The sequence below is a fragment of the Erpetoichthys calabaricus genome, chromosome 5 (genome assembly GCF_900747795.2).
Source record: "Erpetoichthys calabaricus chromosome 5, fErpCal1.3, whole genome shotgun sequence".
Classification (NCBI taxonomy): Eukaryota; Metazoa; Chordata; class Cladistia; order Polypteriformes; family Polypteridae; genus Erpetoichthys; species Erpetoichthys calabaricus.
This window is the reverse complement of record NC_041398.2, coordinates 101,925,161-101,944,415: the sequence shown is the minus strand read 5'-3', so window position 1 is coordinate 101,944,415 and position 19,255 is coordinate 101,925,161. Positions and strand designations below refer to the sequence as shown.

General features: G+C 39.6%; 2 protein-coding genes across 5 annotated transcripts in view; both read left to right on the top strand.

Annotated features, from left to right (window-relative positions):
* Positions 1-19,255, top strand: part of LOC114651841 (janus kinase and microtubule-interacting protein 1-like) — a 558,596-nt gene that overhangs the window by 157,449 nt on the left and 381,892 nt on the right. The gene's annotated exons all lie outside the window — the stretch shown is intronic.
* LOC114651842 (SWI/SNF-related matrix-associated actin-dependent regulator of chromatin subfamily E member 1-related-like) overlaps positions 1-19,255 on the top strand; it is an 87,023-nt gene that overhangs the window by 31,706 nt on the left and 36,062 nt on the right. For all 4 annotated transcript variants that reach the window (XM_028801858.2, XM_028801857.2, XM_028801855.2 and 1 more), the window contains exons 6-8: positions 3,486-3,612; positions 5,003-5,058; positions 15,827-15,935. In XM_028801858.2, coding sequence (XP_028657691.2) covers positions 3,486-3,612; positions 5,003-5,058; positions 15,827-15,935 — 292 coding nt within the window. The remainder of the gene's footprint in view (positions 1-3,485; positions 3,613-5,002; positions 5,059-15,826; positions 15,936-19,255) is intronic.

The following is a 19,255-nucleotide window of genomic DNA, read 5'->3' as shown; positions in this document are numbered from 1 at the left end:
GAACCAATTCCGGGCAGGGTACCAACCCACCGCAGTATTTTCATTACATTTGTGTACATTTATGAACAAAGCTGAGAAAATCTTTTGTTATGGTATTCTAAGCTCAAAACACATAATGTGTTAAAATTCATTCTGTTGTTGTTGGGGTTTTTTTAAAAAAATTTTTTATAGTATGGCTAAACTTAATTGTTGCATGCTGCTTTTTGACTGCCAATCTTTTGAAGACATTTTGCAAGGAAATAGATAGATAGATAGATAGATAGATAGATAGATAGATAGATAGATAGATAGATAGATAGATAGATAGATAGATAGATACTTTATTAATCCCAAGGGAAAATTCACATATTCCAGCAGCAGCATACCGATAAAGAAAATATTAATTATCAAACAGGTTTGTCATATTTATAACAGAGTTTGAAATAATTCTTATCACTGTGTATGGTCACTTACCTGACCTTTGGGACTTGTATCAGGCTACTGTAAGCAGAGAGGAATTTTACGTTTACAGATACAAATTAATGTTTTCCATGTGCCTTCTGCTTATGATTTTCCTTGCAATACTCTTTTGGTTTCTCCTACTATATAGATTTCTCTGTCAGATGTGCAAGGGCCAGTTTGCATTTGATTTCACTCTTAAAGGTTCGCCAGTTTGCATTTGATTTCACTCTTAAAGGTTCTTGTCAAATCAGGAAATCTTGTCAGTTAATTGTCACTAGTTCAAAAGTTAATGCTGAAACTGAACGTCCTAATGTGATTCATGGTATGTTTCTTTATTGTTCGTTGTCAAGTTCTAATCTGTCATTTTCTGGGATCGCTTTAAACTCTTGGTTTATTTATATTATAGCAGGATTCTTTGATGCCTTGAAGTTGTGAAGAACAAAAGGTTTTCATTTTAAAATAAAATATTAGGCTTAACTGTCACTTCAGAGACACTTTGTTTTGAGAACATGGCTAAGATGTAGGGGTAGTTGTATTTTTAGAGACCAGTAAAAAGGTGTATGTTAAACAAGAGTCCTAAAAATTTAAATAATTTTTAATCACATATTGGTTTTTGGTATTGAAACACTGTGTATATGTTTTGTAAGAGACTACAAGATTAATACATATGGGAGTACACAAAGTGTGTATTTAAGTGTCTCCTTCTACACTTTGGTAAGGAACTCTTGTTCCTTGCACACTGCATTCTACACATTGACTATACTTGAGGAGAACCCATTATATATGACATGTATCTACAAACCAGCTGATGTACAATGCAGAATTTCCTTGAGGTATTCTGTTTCATGAATTTCTGAATTTAAACTGCATGACAAAAAAACCTTCATTCACTAATTTGTTTATCATCTTTGTTTTTAACTTTTAATTTAAAACATAAAAACTAATAAACTAGGCAGATCTTATCTGGTTTCCTTATTTTATAACTAGGCATATATGAGTGCTTGAAGGTTTGAATTTAAAAAATTACAAAAATGAATACATTCAAATATTAAAACACGGCCATCTGCGGATCATCATAGAAGACTTTACAACTCTGTTTTGTATGTTGCAATTGTTAGAAACTTAACATTTTCTTATAATTTTTTGGATATAATTATCATTTTGATATTGTGGTCTAACATTTAGTTTCTGTTGTTTGTCACATTGTTATTGAGCTGTGATGTCGTTCCACTTCCACTGATTGTAGTATACTCAGTAGTGTGTCCAAATTTTATATCCAAGCATTAAAAACAATGTACTAGTGTTAGTTAAGATTATAATAACCAGTTAAAGCTAGGTTTTTGAGTATGGATTGTTTCTAATTTTAGGTTTGGTTTCAGGCGGCACGGTGGCGCAGTGGGTAGCGCTGCTGCCTCGCAGTTGGGAGATCTGGGGACCTGGGTTCGATTCCTGGGTCCTCCCTGCGTGGAGTTTGCATGTTCTCCCCGTGTCTGCGTGGGTTTCTTCCGGGCGCTCCGGTTTCCTCCCACATTCCAAAGACATGCAGGTTAGGTGGATTGGCGATTCTAAATTGGCCTTAGTGTGTGCTTAGTGTGTGGGTGTGTTTGTGTGTGTCCTGCGGTGGGTTGGCACCCTGCCCAGGATTGGTTCCCTGCCTTGTGCCCTGTGTTGGCTGGGATTGGCTCCAGCAGACCCCCGTGACCCTGTGTTCGGATTCAGCGGGTTGGAGAATGGATGGATGGATGGATGGAGGTTTGGTTTCATCTTGATTTTGGTATTTGGTTTCCTGCTTACTCAGACTCCCTCCTAATTAACAAATACTTTTTTGCTTTGCTCTCAGGAAACCAGTCATTTCCTGATTATTTAGCTTCAGTACTGAAAAGCTGTTATTTACCCTTTTGGTTTTTTTTTTCCATTGTCAAAGACTATTTTACAACCATAGTAAATGCTTGTTAAAGCTACTATAGTAAACAACTAGTTGGGTACAAATGATTAAAACCTTACATTATGATACAGCATATCGAGCATCGTTTCCACCAACACAGCTCAGCTCTTCCTCATCCAGTAAATGAAATGGGTTGAGTTTGTGTGGATTATACATTAGTTACAAAATGCAGGTTTCAACATTGTAAACCCATTAATGTGGTTATTAATTAAATTATGTTTGAACAAAAAGTTGTGAGGTTTCTTCAAGTTTCTAGGATTTCTGAAAAAGAGGTACATGAATTGATTTTGCTGAAAAGGAATATCCCTTAAAGGGTGAATGGGGAAAAAAATTGCCAACATACATTGACCAAACACTTCTGTGGATTAATCAGGACAATTGTGGAAATTCATTGTTAAAACAACTTTCAGAATGCCTAGGCCAGTTGTTTTCAACTTCAGTCCAGGGAATTGCCATGGCTGCAAGTTTTTATTCCAGTTCAATATTACAATTGGTGCTGGATTCTTATTTTTAAATAATCTCGTTGTTTGGTCTAAAATATTTCTAAGGAATTCTTAAATAATTGTAATTTTGCCATAACTTTAAATACTTGTTTCTTTTGCATTTTTTTTAAGTTATCCATTTTTGTACAGCTGCACACTTAGTTGCATCCATATGCTGATGATTAGCAATGAGCAGCACAGATATACAGTAAGTGCAAACAACATTGAATCCTAAAGGGGAACAATTAGCTTTACTACCATTTTCACCTCTCTGCTCATTAAGAAGTGATTTTCTCTTACAAATCTATGAATGTCAGCATTTGAATGCAATTAAGGGAGCAAAATCTTTAGAAAAGGGTAAAATGGAAAGAAAATGCCAAAGGAAACTTAAGCATTTAAAGTTCTGGCATGTGAATAAGTGAATAAAGCACAGCTCACAAAACTGTGTGATCAATTAAAAGTAAGAATGATGCACCAATTGTGAAACTGGTTGAAATAAAAATTTGTACCAGTTATCCATCAGAACTGTGCGAGGGAACTACTGGACTAACTATTATAAAAAGATCCTATATTGACCAGTTTTGTAACCAGTGCTTTCTAATATATATATTTTCCAGAAGTATAACAATATTGCTGAGAAAGATAAGGAGCGGTACATAGAGGAATTAAAAATGTATCAAAACTCTGAAGCATACAAGTCATTTTTAAAAAGAAAAGCACTCAACAAAGTGAAATACCTTTGTGGTAAGTTTGAATGTCTTGATATTTTGGTTATGTACTAACTGTAGAATTACATTTTATTTGCACTTTTCAGTAGGCTTTGAAATGTTTTGTGCACCCATTCATATGCATGAAGTCCTGAAACTCTGTTAAATATGGTCTTCTCCATATTCTGTTTTTCAAAACTTCTGAATCATAGCCAGTATGGAGTTGTATATTTTCCTAGTGTCAGCATGAACTTTTCACAAGATGGTTTGGTCTATTCCCCCACATGCTAAATACTTATGTATTAGATTAACTGGCAACTCTGAATTAACCAAGCTGGTGTGGATATGTGCATAAATGTGCCCTACAATGGATTAACTCCCCATATAAGTTTGGTTCCTGGCTTGCACCTAGTGGTACCTGAATGGCCCCAGACAACTTCTCTTTTGTACAGTAAGCATACAGTGTATACCTTTCATCATGAATGTTCTTCCCCAGTTTAATAAAAAATGGCAGAAGAAAACATGTAAATGGACTTATAGATGAGGAGAAAATTACCATAGTTAAATAAAAGTTTTGAGGTCAGAATTGTGAGACAGAAGTACTAAAATACCAAATTCCTATACATAATTCAAAAAACAAGTCAAAAAAACATGAAAACATGCCTCACTAAAAATCCTTTTTTTCTAACTAACACTGTTGCTTGTACAATCCAAATTTTTGGATGCCAGATGCAGAGATCCTTAATCTTAAATACCCACCAGAAGATGACATCATAAGGAAGAACTTGCGTGTTGGTGACAGTGAAGCCCTGTTGTTAACGACAGAAGAGACCAAATGGCAGTACCTTCAGTAAAACAAAATTTTGATGAAAATATACATAAACATAAAGTTAAATATTAATAATAAACTGAACAAAATATGTCCAGATGCTCTCCTTTACTATATGGAACCCTAATGAAAGACAATAATTGTGATAATTTGATTATACTTGATTCAACCTGAACTTTGAATTTACTTGATTACTAGTGATAGTATCAAGTAATGATAATTTAATTGTTTTAATTTCCATTATAGCTATAAAGTATACTGTTTAATAATGGATGATGATTTGCTTTTTCCATATGTAGAAAGCAATGTGCTTTTGCTACTTTGTGCTTTTACACTGGTCGCACTTTTTAATTTTTTGTATTTTGTTAATTGCACAGCATTTTAAATTTGATTTATTGCAAGAACTACATTACAACATATTTTTGTGGTTGTTTTTAATAAAAAATAGATTTAGGGATTCATTCTTAGCCATTCTTTTTGTGATGCATAGCTGTGGACACTCTAAAACACAGAATAAATATAAAAAAAACAGCACGGAGAAGATTTACTGTTCAGCAATATTATAAATGTATTATGTTTTTCATTACTTCTTTTGCAGGTGTTGAAACAGTAGTGGATTTTGAAAATGAGGTCACAGCTTTAACACAGATAAATGTAAGTTTCTGACTTATATATTGAAATATAAGTATCATCACTGCTGATTTTGACATTAATGTAAGTTTCTGACTTATATATTGAAATATAAGCATGATCATCACTGCTGATTTTGAACATTAAATACAAAAAATCCCCTTTCAAGATTAATTCTTTTATCCTCAAACCCACTAAGTCATATTCGGAGTCAGGGCAGGCTTAAGCATATTCCGCTAGCACTGTGCATAAGATGGGGCACTAGTCCATCACAGGACAAACACATATGTGCCTACCCAAACTCAGATTGGGGTCAGTTTAGAGTCCTCAGTTAACCTTACCTTCACATCTCTAGGGATGAGGGAGGGAAAGTAGAGTACCAGGACAAAAACCCTTACAGACTTAGGGAATACATGTAAGCTCCACATGGACCATGATCATATGTTTTTCAATATCAGGGCTTTGGAATCCAAACACAAAAAATATTTGAAAAGGTTACTGATGTGTATGAATATCATGTGTGAAATGTTGATCTGGAATTGGGTTATTTGTGTTGCCTAGCTTTTGACCATCTCACAGTCTTTAAATGCATAATGTAAATTGGCTATAAGTGATAGGGTTGCAAGTTCAATTCTGACCTTTTTGACACACTGTGATTCTCTTCAAGTTCCTTAACTTGCTTTTGTTCCAGTCTTGAGTAAGATACAGAATTTGTTTTTCCTCTAACTGTAGACATATATACTATTGGGCAATTTTATTGTTGTTTCTGGATATCTTTAGGGAAACAAAAAGAAGTTGAAATATATTTTTTCACTTAAAATATAGAAGTCCAGCTCTCTGTTTATCGGTTAAAGCTACAAATATTACATATTGCTTAGTTGCGACTGGAGCAGTGCCATGAAAGTCACCTTGAGTAAAAGCATCAGAATCAAAAAATACCAAAACTTTTGGCTCTGTAGGAAAACATTTCCACTGTAGGGTTAGGAACTGAGATTTATTACTGTGCCCTCAGTTTTTTAAAAGCATTTATTTGCTTCTAAACTAACTGTATGAGACAGAAATCCTGGCACATATTCACACAGCATAATGTAACAAATAAGACTAAAAGGTAATTGAACAGTAAAATGAGAAAGTTCGGTCTGCAAACTTTTCAAATGCGTACAGTTCATTAGAGACTCCTTACTCAATGATTTGATCCTAAGACTGTGGAGCAGTAATGCAGGAAACACGAAACACTGTGTTTTCCTATAGGCAGACCCTATCTTAAAATTTTTGCTATATTCACAATAATACTACCCATCCTGTCAGATTTAAATTTCCATTCAGCCATTTTGTATATAATACCAATTTTATAGTATTGAATAGCAATAAGATACCCTTTTAGCTATCATTTTTATTTTTTCAAGGTGAATTTGTGATTTACTGTATGTGCATCTTTCACTTTCAATGCAAATGGATGTTTAAAATAATTGAAAGAAAAAGATTATCAACATGGAACAAATACTTTTCTCAAATATGTGTGTGCCACAGTTATTGGCACCCTTAAAAAGTTATCTGAGTAAAATATAATTAAAGTATATTGCCGTTCATATTTTATGATTTAAGTTCTTCTGTGTAATTAGTAGCACTTAAGTCATCGTGTCACAAAACGAGTCTGAGACAGAAAAAGGTTTGGGGCAGCCACCCATATAATCTCAAAATCCTCGGCTGCAAAGTCGTTGAAAGCCAATGAACAGCACTGATGTGCATACAATTGAGTCCAGGATAAGACTGAGGAATTAGGAAAGAGGGCAGGGTTTTAAAGGGGAAGACAGGAAGTGAGGTCATAAGGATCAGGGATGTGTTCGTTCTCCATTGGACCGAGCCCGGACATGACGTCAGAGGGGCCAGAGCCAGTCAGGTCTCCTTCCATTGGCTCGGTCCCGGAAATGATGTCACGAGAGCCAGGTGGAATCCCCCGGGAACGGTCTGCAGGCAAGAGAGAAAAAGAGTCCGTGCACTCTGCCACCTCCTGACATGTATCAGAACTGCCGTCCCTCAAGCCCTTTAGCTGCCTCCCATGCGCACGTGTGTGACAAGGCCACCCCCTTAGCCCAGACCTGTTGGGTCGGGCGACCCTAACCGAGAGGTCGTGAACGCGGGAAAGAGCATCAGTGTTGGCATGGAGAGAACCTCGACGATGAACAAGCGAAAACTTGTATGGCTGTAGGTCAATGAACCACCTGGTGACCCGCGAATTCGACTCCTTGTGCAGGGCCATCCACTGTAGGGGTGCATGGTCCGTGACAAGGCTGAATTCCCGGCCCAACAGGTAGTACCTCAGTTGAGTAATCGCCCATTTAATCGCCAAAGCCTCCCTTTCCACTGCTGCATACCTGGTCTCCCGGTCTAACAGTTTCCGACTCAGGTACATGATGGGGTGTTCCACACCATCGACGCTTTGGCTCAGCACAGCTCCAAGGCCTGTGTCCGAAGCGTCCGTCTGGAGGATGAAATTTAAGTCACTAAATGCAGCGCCTGTCTTCTCAGTCCATACCACAATGTTCAGAGCCCTCTTCTTTGTCAAATCAGTCAAGGACGCCGCTCTCTCCGAGAACCGGGGCACAAACCGGCGGTAGTACCCCGCTAATCCGAGAAAGGCTTAGACCAGCTGCTTGGTTCGCGGACGGGGCCATTTCCAGAATGGCGTCTATCTTGGAGCACTGTGGCCTTACGGTACCCCCGACCCACCAAGTAGCCTAAATATTTGGCCTCGGTTAATCCGAAGAAGCATTTCTTGGGATTAATCCGGAGCCCGGCCTCACCAAGTGTCCGCAATACCGCTTGGACATGCTGTAGGTGTTCCTTCCAGGTGCTGGAATAGATGACCACGTCATCTGGGTAGGCAGCACTGTATGAATTATGAGGACGGAGCACTTTGTCCACCAGACGTTGGAAGGTCGCTGGTGCCCCCGTGTAACCCAAATGGAAGGACACGATACTGCCAGTGTCCATTAGGGTACTAAACGCCGTTTTTTCCTTCGCGGAGTCCGTTAAAGGAATCTGCCAATACCCTTTTGTCATGTCAAGTGTGGTCAAATAACGAGCCAGTCCAAGCCTCTCGAGGAGGTCGTCCACTCGTGGCATTGGATAGGCATCAAATTGGGAGACTTGATTAAGCCGACGGAAGTCATTGCAAAACCTCCAACTCCCGTCAGGCTTTCCGACCAACACAATGGGACTGGACCAGGGACTATAACTTTCCTCAATCACACCTAGTTCCAGCATGCGCTTGATCTCAAGCTCCACTTCAGCCCTTTTTGCCTCGGGAAGATGATACGGGCGTTCTCGGACAATAACCCCAGGCTCTGTCACAATGTTGTGCTCAATCAGAGAGGTCCGTCCGGGGTTCTCACTGACTACCTCCCGAGCGGCCCGGATGGCTGTTTCCAGCTCCTGCCGCTGTCTGGGACTTAAGTTCGCCCCGAAGTTAAGGCTGTGGGTGTGAGCGAAGAGTGAGCGGGCTGGCCGGAGGAGGGATCGAGATCCCTGTCCTTCCACGGTTTCAGCAGATTCACATGATAAACCCGCTCCTTTGGACGACGATTTGGTTGATTCACCAAATAATCGACCAATCCCTTCCTCTCCTTAACTTCATAGGGGCCTTGCCAATGGGCAAGTAACTTCGAGTGGGAGGTAGGCACTAGGACCATGACCCGATCTCCCGGGTGGAACTCCCGGAAAGACGTGCCGCGGTTATAGTAACGGGCCTGTGCTGCTTGAGCCTCTTCCATGTGACTTTTAACACTAGAATTACCAGAGCCTACGAAAAAACTCGTAAATCCGTCCCACCTTAAATCGCGTCTTAAATCCGTTTGCACCTTTCCGCCAGAATCCTTTGTCATCTAAATGTGCTGATAAAGCTACTAGCAGCCAGCTATTCCATCCCCCCACCGACTTAGAATGAACTTCTCTCCTAGCTCAAGCCTTGCCTTGATTTGATTACCTGGAATTGAAGTGGAGTTTTACAGTGGAAATAATTCTAGCGTTATTTGGAATACACGCATTTCATGTGTGTTCCATTTCTATAGTTGGCTGTGCAAACACATTTTTAAAACAGAAACGTTTTTCATATTCTAATAGTAAATGACAAAATGTAGGCATAAACTATATAACGTATGAAGCCTGAAGTCCATATATCAAAGAAACACTTTCACAAAAGGTACAAATAAAAGAACACGTGCGCCTTCATGCAAAAAAAAAAAAAAAAAAAAAAAAAAAGCCGCGTTAGCATGCCACATTGACTTTCTTACTACAACCGCCGTGGTGGCGTAATGGTATCAGCCCCTGACTGGGAATCAGAGGGTGGCGAGTTCGATTCCGCACGGCTCCACTTCGAAAAATTAACTGCTCTTATTCTTACAATTTTAGAATAACAATATAAATTTGATTTCAGTCTGTAACAGGCGGTGTAACTTATGATACTGGTAAAGGTTAGCTTTTTTTTTTTTTTTTTTTTTTAATTCACTTTTCATTCTCGCAGTCACATTCAGAATCAATCCATACAACCCCATCTGACACAGCTGGTTTCACATAAATAAAAGTGCACTTTTATTCAAGACTATAACCGAAGAATAAAGAAAGCAAGTTACAGTTGGTGGTTGATACAACAGCTTGCGTGGTGCAATGTTAAGAACTGCTGATTTCCGATCCGTGCTATATAAAATCATCACATTCAAATATTAACAGTTCCCACACACCCAAGGTCCGCCATTCCTACATTTACAACATGTGTACTTGTTGCAGTGTACACACCTCTCTGTGCTATGGTTCCTATTACAGTGAATGAGCACCTGACACTGTACTTTCTTCCCTGGGGGAAGCTGAGGTCTTAGAACGGAAGTTTGTTGACGCTGTATCATCTTTTCTTTTTCCATCGCCTTTTCCTGTAAGAAGCGACGACGAAGTTCCTCTGCAAGGTGAGCCATGAACACTCTTCTTTCCTCAGCGGACCCCGTGCATGCCTTATACAGTACGTGTGCGTTCATCGCTGCTAGGTCAAGGATGTTGTACAACACAGCAACCGGCCACCTGCGTGTTCCTGTGCGCACTGAACAAGCACGCGCCGTCTGGTCCATGATGTCAACGCCACGCTGGGGAAAAAAGAAAGACAAATATATGTGACATTTTGAAGAAATCATTTTATCACCAGAAGAGCACCAGAATACTTCGTCACACTAATATTTTTTTCATTAGCATACCTTCATGTGGTTGTAGTCTGTGACCGTGTTTGTTTTTTTTTTTTTTTATCTTGCCCAATCTCCACATCATGGTGCATTGTGCTGAGAATGCAGACAGACTTCATCTTTTTGGGCACATACACTGTCAGCATGGCACTGGGAGATCTAAACACCAGCGTGGAGAATTGTTCGTGTACTGAACTGTATTCTGGTGCTCTTCTGGTGATAAAATGATTTCTTCAAAATGTCACATATATTTGTCTTTCTTTTTTCCCCAGCGTGGCGTTGACATCATGGACCAGACGGCGCGTGCTTGTTCAGTGCGCACAGGAACACGCAGGTGGCCGGTTGCTGTGTTGTACAACATCCTTGACCTAGCAGCGATGAACGCACACGTACTGTATAAGGCATGCACGGGGTCCGCTGAGGAAAGAAGAGTGTTCATGGCTCACCTTGCAGAGGAACTTCGTCGTCGCTTCTTACAGGAAAAGGCGATGGAAAAAGAAAAGATGATACAGCGTCAACAAACTTCCGTTCTAAGACCTCAGCTTCCCCCAGGGAAGAAAGTACAGTGTCAGGTGCTCATTCACTGTAATAGGAACCATAAGCACAGAGAGGTGTGTACACTGCAACAAGTACACAAGTTGTAAATGTAGGAATGGCGGACCTTGGGTGTGTGGGAACTGTTAATATTTGAATGTGATGATTTTATATAGCACGGATCGGAAATCAGCAGTTCTTAACATTGCACCACGCAAGCTGTTGTATCAACCACCAACTTAACTTGCTTTCTTTATCTTCGGTTATAGTCTTGAATAAAAGTGCACTTTTATTTATGTGAAACCAGCTGTGTCAGATGGGGTTGTATGGATTGATTCTGAATGTGACTGCGAGAATGAAAAGTGAATTAAAAAAAAAAAAAAAAAAAAAAGCTAACCTTTACCAGTATCATAAGTTACACCGCCTGTTACAGACTGAAATCAAATTTATATTGTTATTCTAAAATTGTAAGAATAAGAGCAGTTAATTTTTCGAAGTGGAGCCGTGCGGATCGAACTCGCCACCCTCTGATTCCCAGTCAGGGGCTGATACCATTACGCCACCACGGCGGTTGTAGTAAGAAAGTCAATGTGGCATGCTAACGCGGCTTTTTTTTTTTTTTTTTTTTTTTTTTTTGCAATGAAGGCGGCACGTGTTCTTTTATTTGTACCTTTTGTGAAAGTGTTTCTTTGATATATGGACTTCAGGCTTCATACATTATATAGTTTATGCCTACATTTTGTCATTTACTATAGAAATATGAAAAACGTTTCTGTTTTAAAATGTGTTTGCACAGCCAACTATAGAAATGGAACACACATGAATGCGTGTATTCCAATAACGCTAGAATTATTTCCACTGTAAAACTCCACTTCAATTCCAGGTAATCAAATCAAGGCAAGGCTTGAGCTAGGAGAGAAGTTCATTCTAAGTCGGTGGGGGGATGGAATAGCTGGCTGCTAGTAGCTTTATCAGCACATTTAGATGACAAAGGATTCTGGCGGAGAGGTGCAAACGGATTTAAGACGCGATTTAAGGTGGGACGGATTTACGAGTTTTTTCGTAGGCTCTGGTAATTCTAGTGTTAAGGAGGGGCCGAATTTTTCCAAACCTATCGCGTAATTGCGCGATATACTCTAATATGTTTGTAGAGGGAAGAGCCTCTTCTTCCCATCCTTCTTTTAGAATATCTAATATGCCCCAGGGTTGTCGCCCATATAGTAATTCAAAAGGGGAGAACCCCGTGGAGGCTTGTGGGACTTCCCGATAGGCAAAAAGGACGAGGGGGAGGAGCTGATCCCAGTTCCTTCCATCCTCGCTGACCACCTACGCAGCATTTGTTTGAGAGTCTGATTAAATCTCTCCACTAAACCGTCGGTTTGAGGATGATACACTGCGGTCTTTAAATGCTTTATTTTCAGTAATCTGGCAGTCTCCTTGAACATCTCCGAGGTGAAAGGTGTCCCTGGTCCATCAAGACTTCCTTGGGGATCCCCACGCGCGAAAAGACCCCTAGTAATTCCCGTGCGATTGCTTTAGAAGTGGCTGAGCGCAACGGAACAGCTTCGGGGTATCTTGTAGCATAATCCACGAGGACTAGGATGTACTTGTGTCCTCGGGCTGAGGGCTCTAGAGGTCCAACTATATCGACCCCAATACGGTGGAAAGGAATGTCAAATCAGGGGAATGGGAATGAGAGGAGCACGGTCCTTTCTTGGAATTTGTCGCAATTGACACTCCAGGCAAGAAGCGCAAAAGCGACGAACCTCCTCATTGATTCCCGGCCAGTAGAAACGGAGTTTGATCCGCTCCAGGGTTTTTTCGGTGCCCAAGTGGCCACCTAGGAGGTGGGCGTGTGCTAACTCGCAGACCTGCCGCCGGAAGGCTCGCGGGATTAGCAGTAGCCTTCTCTCCTGCCCGTCATGCACTGCTACACGATAGAGAAGGTCGTTTTCCAACACAAAGTGAGGGCCCTGTGGCATGGACTGATTTGTGCGCTGGCCGTTGACTAGGACCACTGCATTTTTTGCAAATTTCAGGGAGTCGTCACTCCACTGCTCCCTTTTAAAGGAAGCCAGCGTCTCTCTAAATTGAAATCGTAACAGGCAGAGAGGGTCGGCGCCGACCTCAAGGGGCGTGGTTTCCTCCTGATCTGCCGCGGCCCTGGTGGATGACGTGTCGGCACGCGACAGTCCGGGAGTAGCCACGTCACTCATGATGTCTGCTTCATCTCTCTCTGCCGGCTGATTACACGCCGTGAAAGCAGCTGGAGACGGCTCATTCCCGTCCATGACTAGGCCCAAGTTATCCCCAGGAGTGGTAGGTGTCTCACCGCTTTTTATTTTAGACCAGTCCCGCCCTAGTATCACCGTGTGTGGAGGATCAGGAAGGATTGCCACAGTTACTTTTTGAACTGAACCTCCGTAACTAATGACACAAGCGGCGGTCCTGTACCAGCGGGTTTCCCCGTGGACACAGGTTATACCGGTCTTAACTTTCAACCACTGTTGCGGTAACACAAATCGGCGGACAACAATGGAAATGTTGCTGCCGGTATCGAACAGTACAGACATTTTATACCCGTTAACGATCGCCATGCCTGTGTGTGGGACCATCAACGGGTTTGTCAGAGCACACCAACCCCTCCTCCCCCTCCACCTGCATTCCTCCTTATTCCCAAGCAGTTTGCGCACCCGCGGCCTCGGGGACGTCGGCACAAGCTCTGGGTTGTACAGGGAGAGGCTAGGGTTTGGGACGTACTTCGTTTGAGTTCGGCCAAGGGACGGTTCAGCTCCCCCAGATGGGGAGGCCCCCCTTTGTTTTTCAATGAGCTCGATGAGCTCTGCCATGTTTTTAAACTGTCTTCCCCAGACCGGCTGGGTGAAACACTGGGGAAGTGACTCCAGTAGCAGGTAGCATGCCACCTGCTCTATTATGTGGTGGGGCCTATTTTTGTGTGGCCGTAGCCACTGCCCTACCTTTGCCCATAGGGACCAGGCTTGTTGAGAGGTCGGCCTCTGGGTCGAACCTCCATCTTTTCAGGTTATTCACCTGCCAGTCTGGGGCACCCCTAGGTGGAAATCGGGGCTCTGGCTTCACAGGGAGGCGGGCACTCTCCTCTGAGAGAGCACAAACAGCCCTCTTTGCCTTCCCAGTCCGAAGCAGCCCAATTCTGTGAGCCCCTCCTGCACACTCCCTGGCCTGCCTAGGCTGTCTAGTGGAGCATGCCGGGGGCAGAGCCTGTACCGGGCCACTCCGAAACACGGGACACCCTCCCCGCCTGGAAACTCGGCCCTGGTACGCTCCCACCTGGATGTGTTGCAGGTCCTGTCCTCTTCTCTGCCAGGATTTCTCCATCCTGCCGACTACGCCAATGTCACAAAACGAGTCTGAGACAGAAAAAGGTTTGGGGCAGCCACCCATATAATCTCAAAGTCCTCGGCTGCAAAGTCGTTGAAAGCCAATGAACAGCACTGATGTGCATACAGTTGAGTCCAGGATAAGACTGAGGAATTAGGAAAGAGGGCAGGGTTTTAAAGGGGAAGACAGGAAGTGAGGTCATAAGGATCAGGGATGTGTTCGTTCTCCATTGGACCGAGCCCGGACATGACGTCAGAGGGGCCGAAGCCAGTCAGGTCTCCTTCCATTGGCTCGGTCCTGGAAATGATGTCACGAGAGCCAGGTGGAATCCCCCGGGGACGGTCTGCAGGCAAGAGAGAAAAAGAGTCAGTGCACTCTGCCACCTCCTGGCATGTATCAGAACTGCCGTCCCTCAAGCCCTTTAGCTGCCTCCCATGCGCATGTGTGTGACAATTGGCTATTATTTCCTGTTTCACTGGGGTATAAATATAAGGGGACACACAGGCCAGTGACCCGAGAATACAGTAATGATGTGTGACAAAAGATTGCACTATGAAAATAGCTAAAAAGTTAAAAATGCCCATGCCCAGTATCAGGGCAATAATTAAGACCTATAAAAGCAATTGGAGATTTTAAGAATGGGCTTGGAAGAGAACTTGTGTCTATATTGACCTCATGCACATTGAGCCTAATGGTTTGAGTAGCCAAAGGATTAGAGTTCAAGAATTCTGGACATTAGTTGGGTCTTCTGGTCAGAAAGTCTCCAAACTATGATCAGATGCCTCCTGCATAACCAAAACTCTGCTGTAATCAAAGAACAAACTCAAATGCTTATAGTTTGCCAAATGTTACTGGAACCTTTTAATGGAGCCAAGTTCTTTGGTCAGATGATAAAAAATAGAGCTTTTTACCAACAAACACTAGAAGTTGGTTTAATGTAGGAATGCAGAAAAGTTCCTCATTCTCACTGTAATGTAGGAATGCAAAAATTGTATATTTGTTTAACGATAATTTATTTTTCCTTTTAATTATTTAGTACAATCAAAGGATAGATTTTGTTAATATTTTAAATGAAAGGTCATAGCCCATTTTGCTTTTATTTACCAAGGGTGTCAATGTAAGTGGAGGACACTGTAAGTACTGTAGCAGGAACATGACACATAGCTTTGGTGGTTTAAGTAAACTTCATTTTCTGTTCCTTCTTATATTTTACCTACTTGTAACTTAAGTAAAATTTACTTATGTTGCCTTTCCCTGAGCAAATTAAAAAGAAACAAAACAAAAGAGTAGTCACTTACTAATAGAGAAATTACTAACATATATTCATATTAACTACCTGATTGGAAATTACATTGGAGGAAGTCAGAATAACTTAAGATGTATAGTAAAAACATAAAATATAACATATTTTGTAATAGGAACTGTGGTTTATCCAAGCTCTCCTCCTCTAACTCACAGAAGCAGAGAAGTAACTAAGTTCTCTGTGCAGTCTCGCATATCTCTGTTTCAATTAATGCAGTAGTATTATCATGTTTACACACATGCTTGCCTTATGCAAAATAACAATTGTCCCGATTTCCATAAGTAACAAAAATATTAATATTATTTTTAAACAGTGGCGTTTTTTTTAATTGTATAAGGCTAAGGTTTTTTCATTGTTTTGTTTCAAATAGGGCGATGAAAACAGTGACTTATACTGCAGGACATGCAGCCAGTACTTCAGTTCCCTACATAATAAAAGAGAACATCTCTTAGGAAAGCAGCACTTGCAGAAAATGACAGGTAATTTCATCTGTATATTGCTGCTGCAAATCCAGTCTCTTTATGGAAAGTACTTTCTGTATAATGTATATATCTGTAATATACCCTGCCATAATTATTTTTATTATAAATTTTAGTGCAGTTTTTTTCTTCATCATTACATGATAGACATTTTATAATCTGTTTAAAGCTGAGTTCATTTGCAGTGCTTCTGGAAATTAATTTGTTACATTAATGGATTTACAAGGGCATATTAAGGCCTGGCATTTTAATATACAGTATTAGAGAATTTTTCCAATTCCTTAATATATAGCACTCATAATGAGCAACCACCTTTACAAGCTACTTTCAGTCAGCCTGCCTGGGGTTCGTTTTAAGTAAGCTAAAAGTATATTTGATTCTATAAAATGTTAAGTTTATACATTTTAAATTAAATTCAGTTTATTCTTGTACAGTACTCCTTAATGAGTAAGTTCACAGCACTTACAGTATACATATTTGGAAAAATTATACAATTAATAAACATTATTTACATAGAAAAATGTATCATTTTAGATAGACCCTAAAACAGACATGAATCTGAGTGATTAATGATTAAACAAAACAAGTTATGTTAATACAAAGTCCTTATATAGCCATTTGACAATGGAGGAGATGAAAACTAAAACTCCAGCAGTGTTCTTGAATAAAGTAAACCTTAGGGGATTTTCAGTGTGGTTATGAAAGGTAGAGTCACAAATGTGATACTCGGGCCAGCAGGCCATTCTTTTCTTCCTGAAAATTTTGTGATACTGTATAATAAATTCAATCTGAAATGTACAAGCATGGTACACAATGAGAAAGTCTAGTGTTGTCACAGTGGCCACTGAATCCCGAGGCTCCCAATAGCTGTGATGTCTCATTTTATGTGTAAGAGTAGCAGCTTGGCAATGTATCGATAGCACCAAATTCTTTAACTGTGGAAACAAATAAGAGATTCAGTAACAGTTTATAAAGATTTGCAGGGTTTTATTTTTGTGCAGATTACTAAAAAATAGAACTGCAATGTGAATGTAACATTTTTATAAGTAAAAATGGTAAAAAAAATATTAAAATGTTTTGGTACATTTTTATATGTACTTTAATTATAAAAATTACACATTTTGTAATTATTAATCTGTTATTGTAAAAATTACATATATTTTGCAATTATTAATCTGTTATTGTTGTTTAAGTTGACAGCTATTACCTATTTTCACCCATGATTTCAAAAGTTAATTTGCCTTCCAAATACTGTGGTAGCTACTGTAAATCTCTACTGCAAGAAGGAAATTGCTAATATCGATGGCTGGAATCATATTTATTTAGTCTAGTGCGATAGTATGATAGTGTGGGAATGGTGGTTGGGAAAATCAGGACGTCACTTTTGCACCCTTCAAAACAGTAGCTGTAGTCAAGTTAAATTTGGTATAATGTAAAAACTCCTAACTGAACTGAAAAAGACGTAACCCAGTCAACTCAGTTTGCAATACATCTTGAGACTATGTCCCACAACTGTAACTTTTAACTTCCATATACAATCACATATTTATTTGTCATACAGCTTCATTTATTATTACTCAAACAACAGGTATTGACTACACACATAGCATTTAATAAATTTGCCATTATTCTGTTTACATCTGATGTTTGCTTACGAAGAGTGCCACTATCAAGTTTTTTCATCATCTGTTTCTTTAGAACTCTACGTAGTGAGTTCTTATTGCCTTAGAAGTCAAGTCTGCCCATTTTTATAAAATGCATTGTGAAGCAGACAGCCTTCCAAGGCTAATATTTTGGAAAGTGTTGAGTTTCAATGCTCAGTGGAGTGCTAATGCAAAAGGGACTTTGAATTTATTTTGTTTTACATTCCTTTTATCGTTTAATTACTGATAGTCATTAAGAATGTATTATGTGATCATTTCCACCATGGTTACTGAAGAGATAAGGTTCAGTATGTCCTGCATTCAATAAAGAACACAATCCCAGGGAGCAAGTGCCCCCTGCTGGAGACAATGATTAAAGCAGATAGATATAAAGGTTAATGTTAGGTAGAAAATGGTTCTTTATATTTTGCATATATAAATATATCAGAAAAAAAACAACTTATTGATGGCTCCTTTTCCATTATTTTTTGGTAAGAAGCTTTATATTTAAAAAAAAGTTCATCATTTCCATTCATATTATTCAACTGAAGATATTTTGCAAAAAACACAAGAATTAAGATGTCTCATTCAAAGTTCTTTACTCCTGTTCCTGTAAGTGTCTGGTCCCCACATATCCAGATAAACTGGATATTAATTATGATGATGTAATTTGGGAGAAGCCTCTATAATTTGTTAACTTTACATCTTCATTTTCTCAGTTTGGATTTATTTATTGTAAGATTTTACATAAGACCAATTTATATAAATCCAAACCCTGTTCATTTCCAATGTCTGTGGCCATTCAGTTCCTCTGCCTTTTAAATGCCATATCTATGGCCTTTTACCATTTGACAACCTTTTTAAATTTTATTAATAAAATAGTAGACATATTTTCTTTACTTATTTCTTTGAGTTTAATTTGCTGTGTAGATGTGCAAAATCTTGTTCCCACCTCTCATATTTTTCTATGCAGCTGAGAGCTACTCTAAGCAAGCAAAAAACTTTATAAATAGCAAAAAAACGTGATGAATAGCAAAACTTTATAAAACTGTATTGTATATATAAATATAAAACTTTACAAACAGCAAAGCTAGAAGGAAATTATTACATATATAGTGCCAAATGGGTATACCCCAACTATCCAAAATAAGAATTAGAATTTTTTTAAATGGGTATCGTTTGAAAATATTTGTAAATTGTGATCTTTTACAGAAAATCCATTTTATTGGAAAAGTTAGGTTATAAAAAAAAGAGGTCTTCGAGGAAGAACAGAATTTTTTATGACAGTTACATTATTGGGTGCTTGTATATTGTAATGTATACCATATATGTATGCATAGTCTTGCAGTAAAAGAGACACCTTTGTAGTGATCATCCACATGCTATACAGTTAGGTCCATAAATATTTGGACAGAAGCAACTTTTTTCTAATTTTGGTTCTGTACATTACCACAATGAATTTTAAATGAAACAACTCAGATGCAGTTGAAGTGCAGACTTTCAGCTTCATTTCAGTGGGGTGAAGAGATAATGACATAACGATGGACTTGCCCACACTTTCCCATGAAATAGCCTTTGAGTCAATTGTCCAATTACTTTTGAGCCTCTGAAATGAAGGGATTGTGTTCAAAAAATGCTTTAGTTGCCTCACATTTTTATGCAATCGTTTTGTTCACC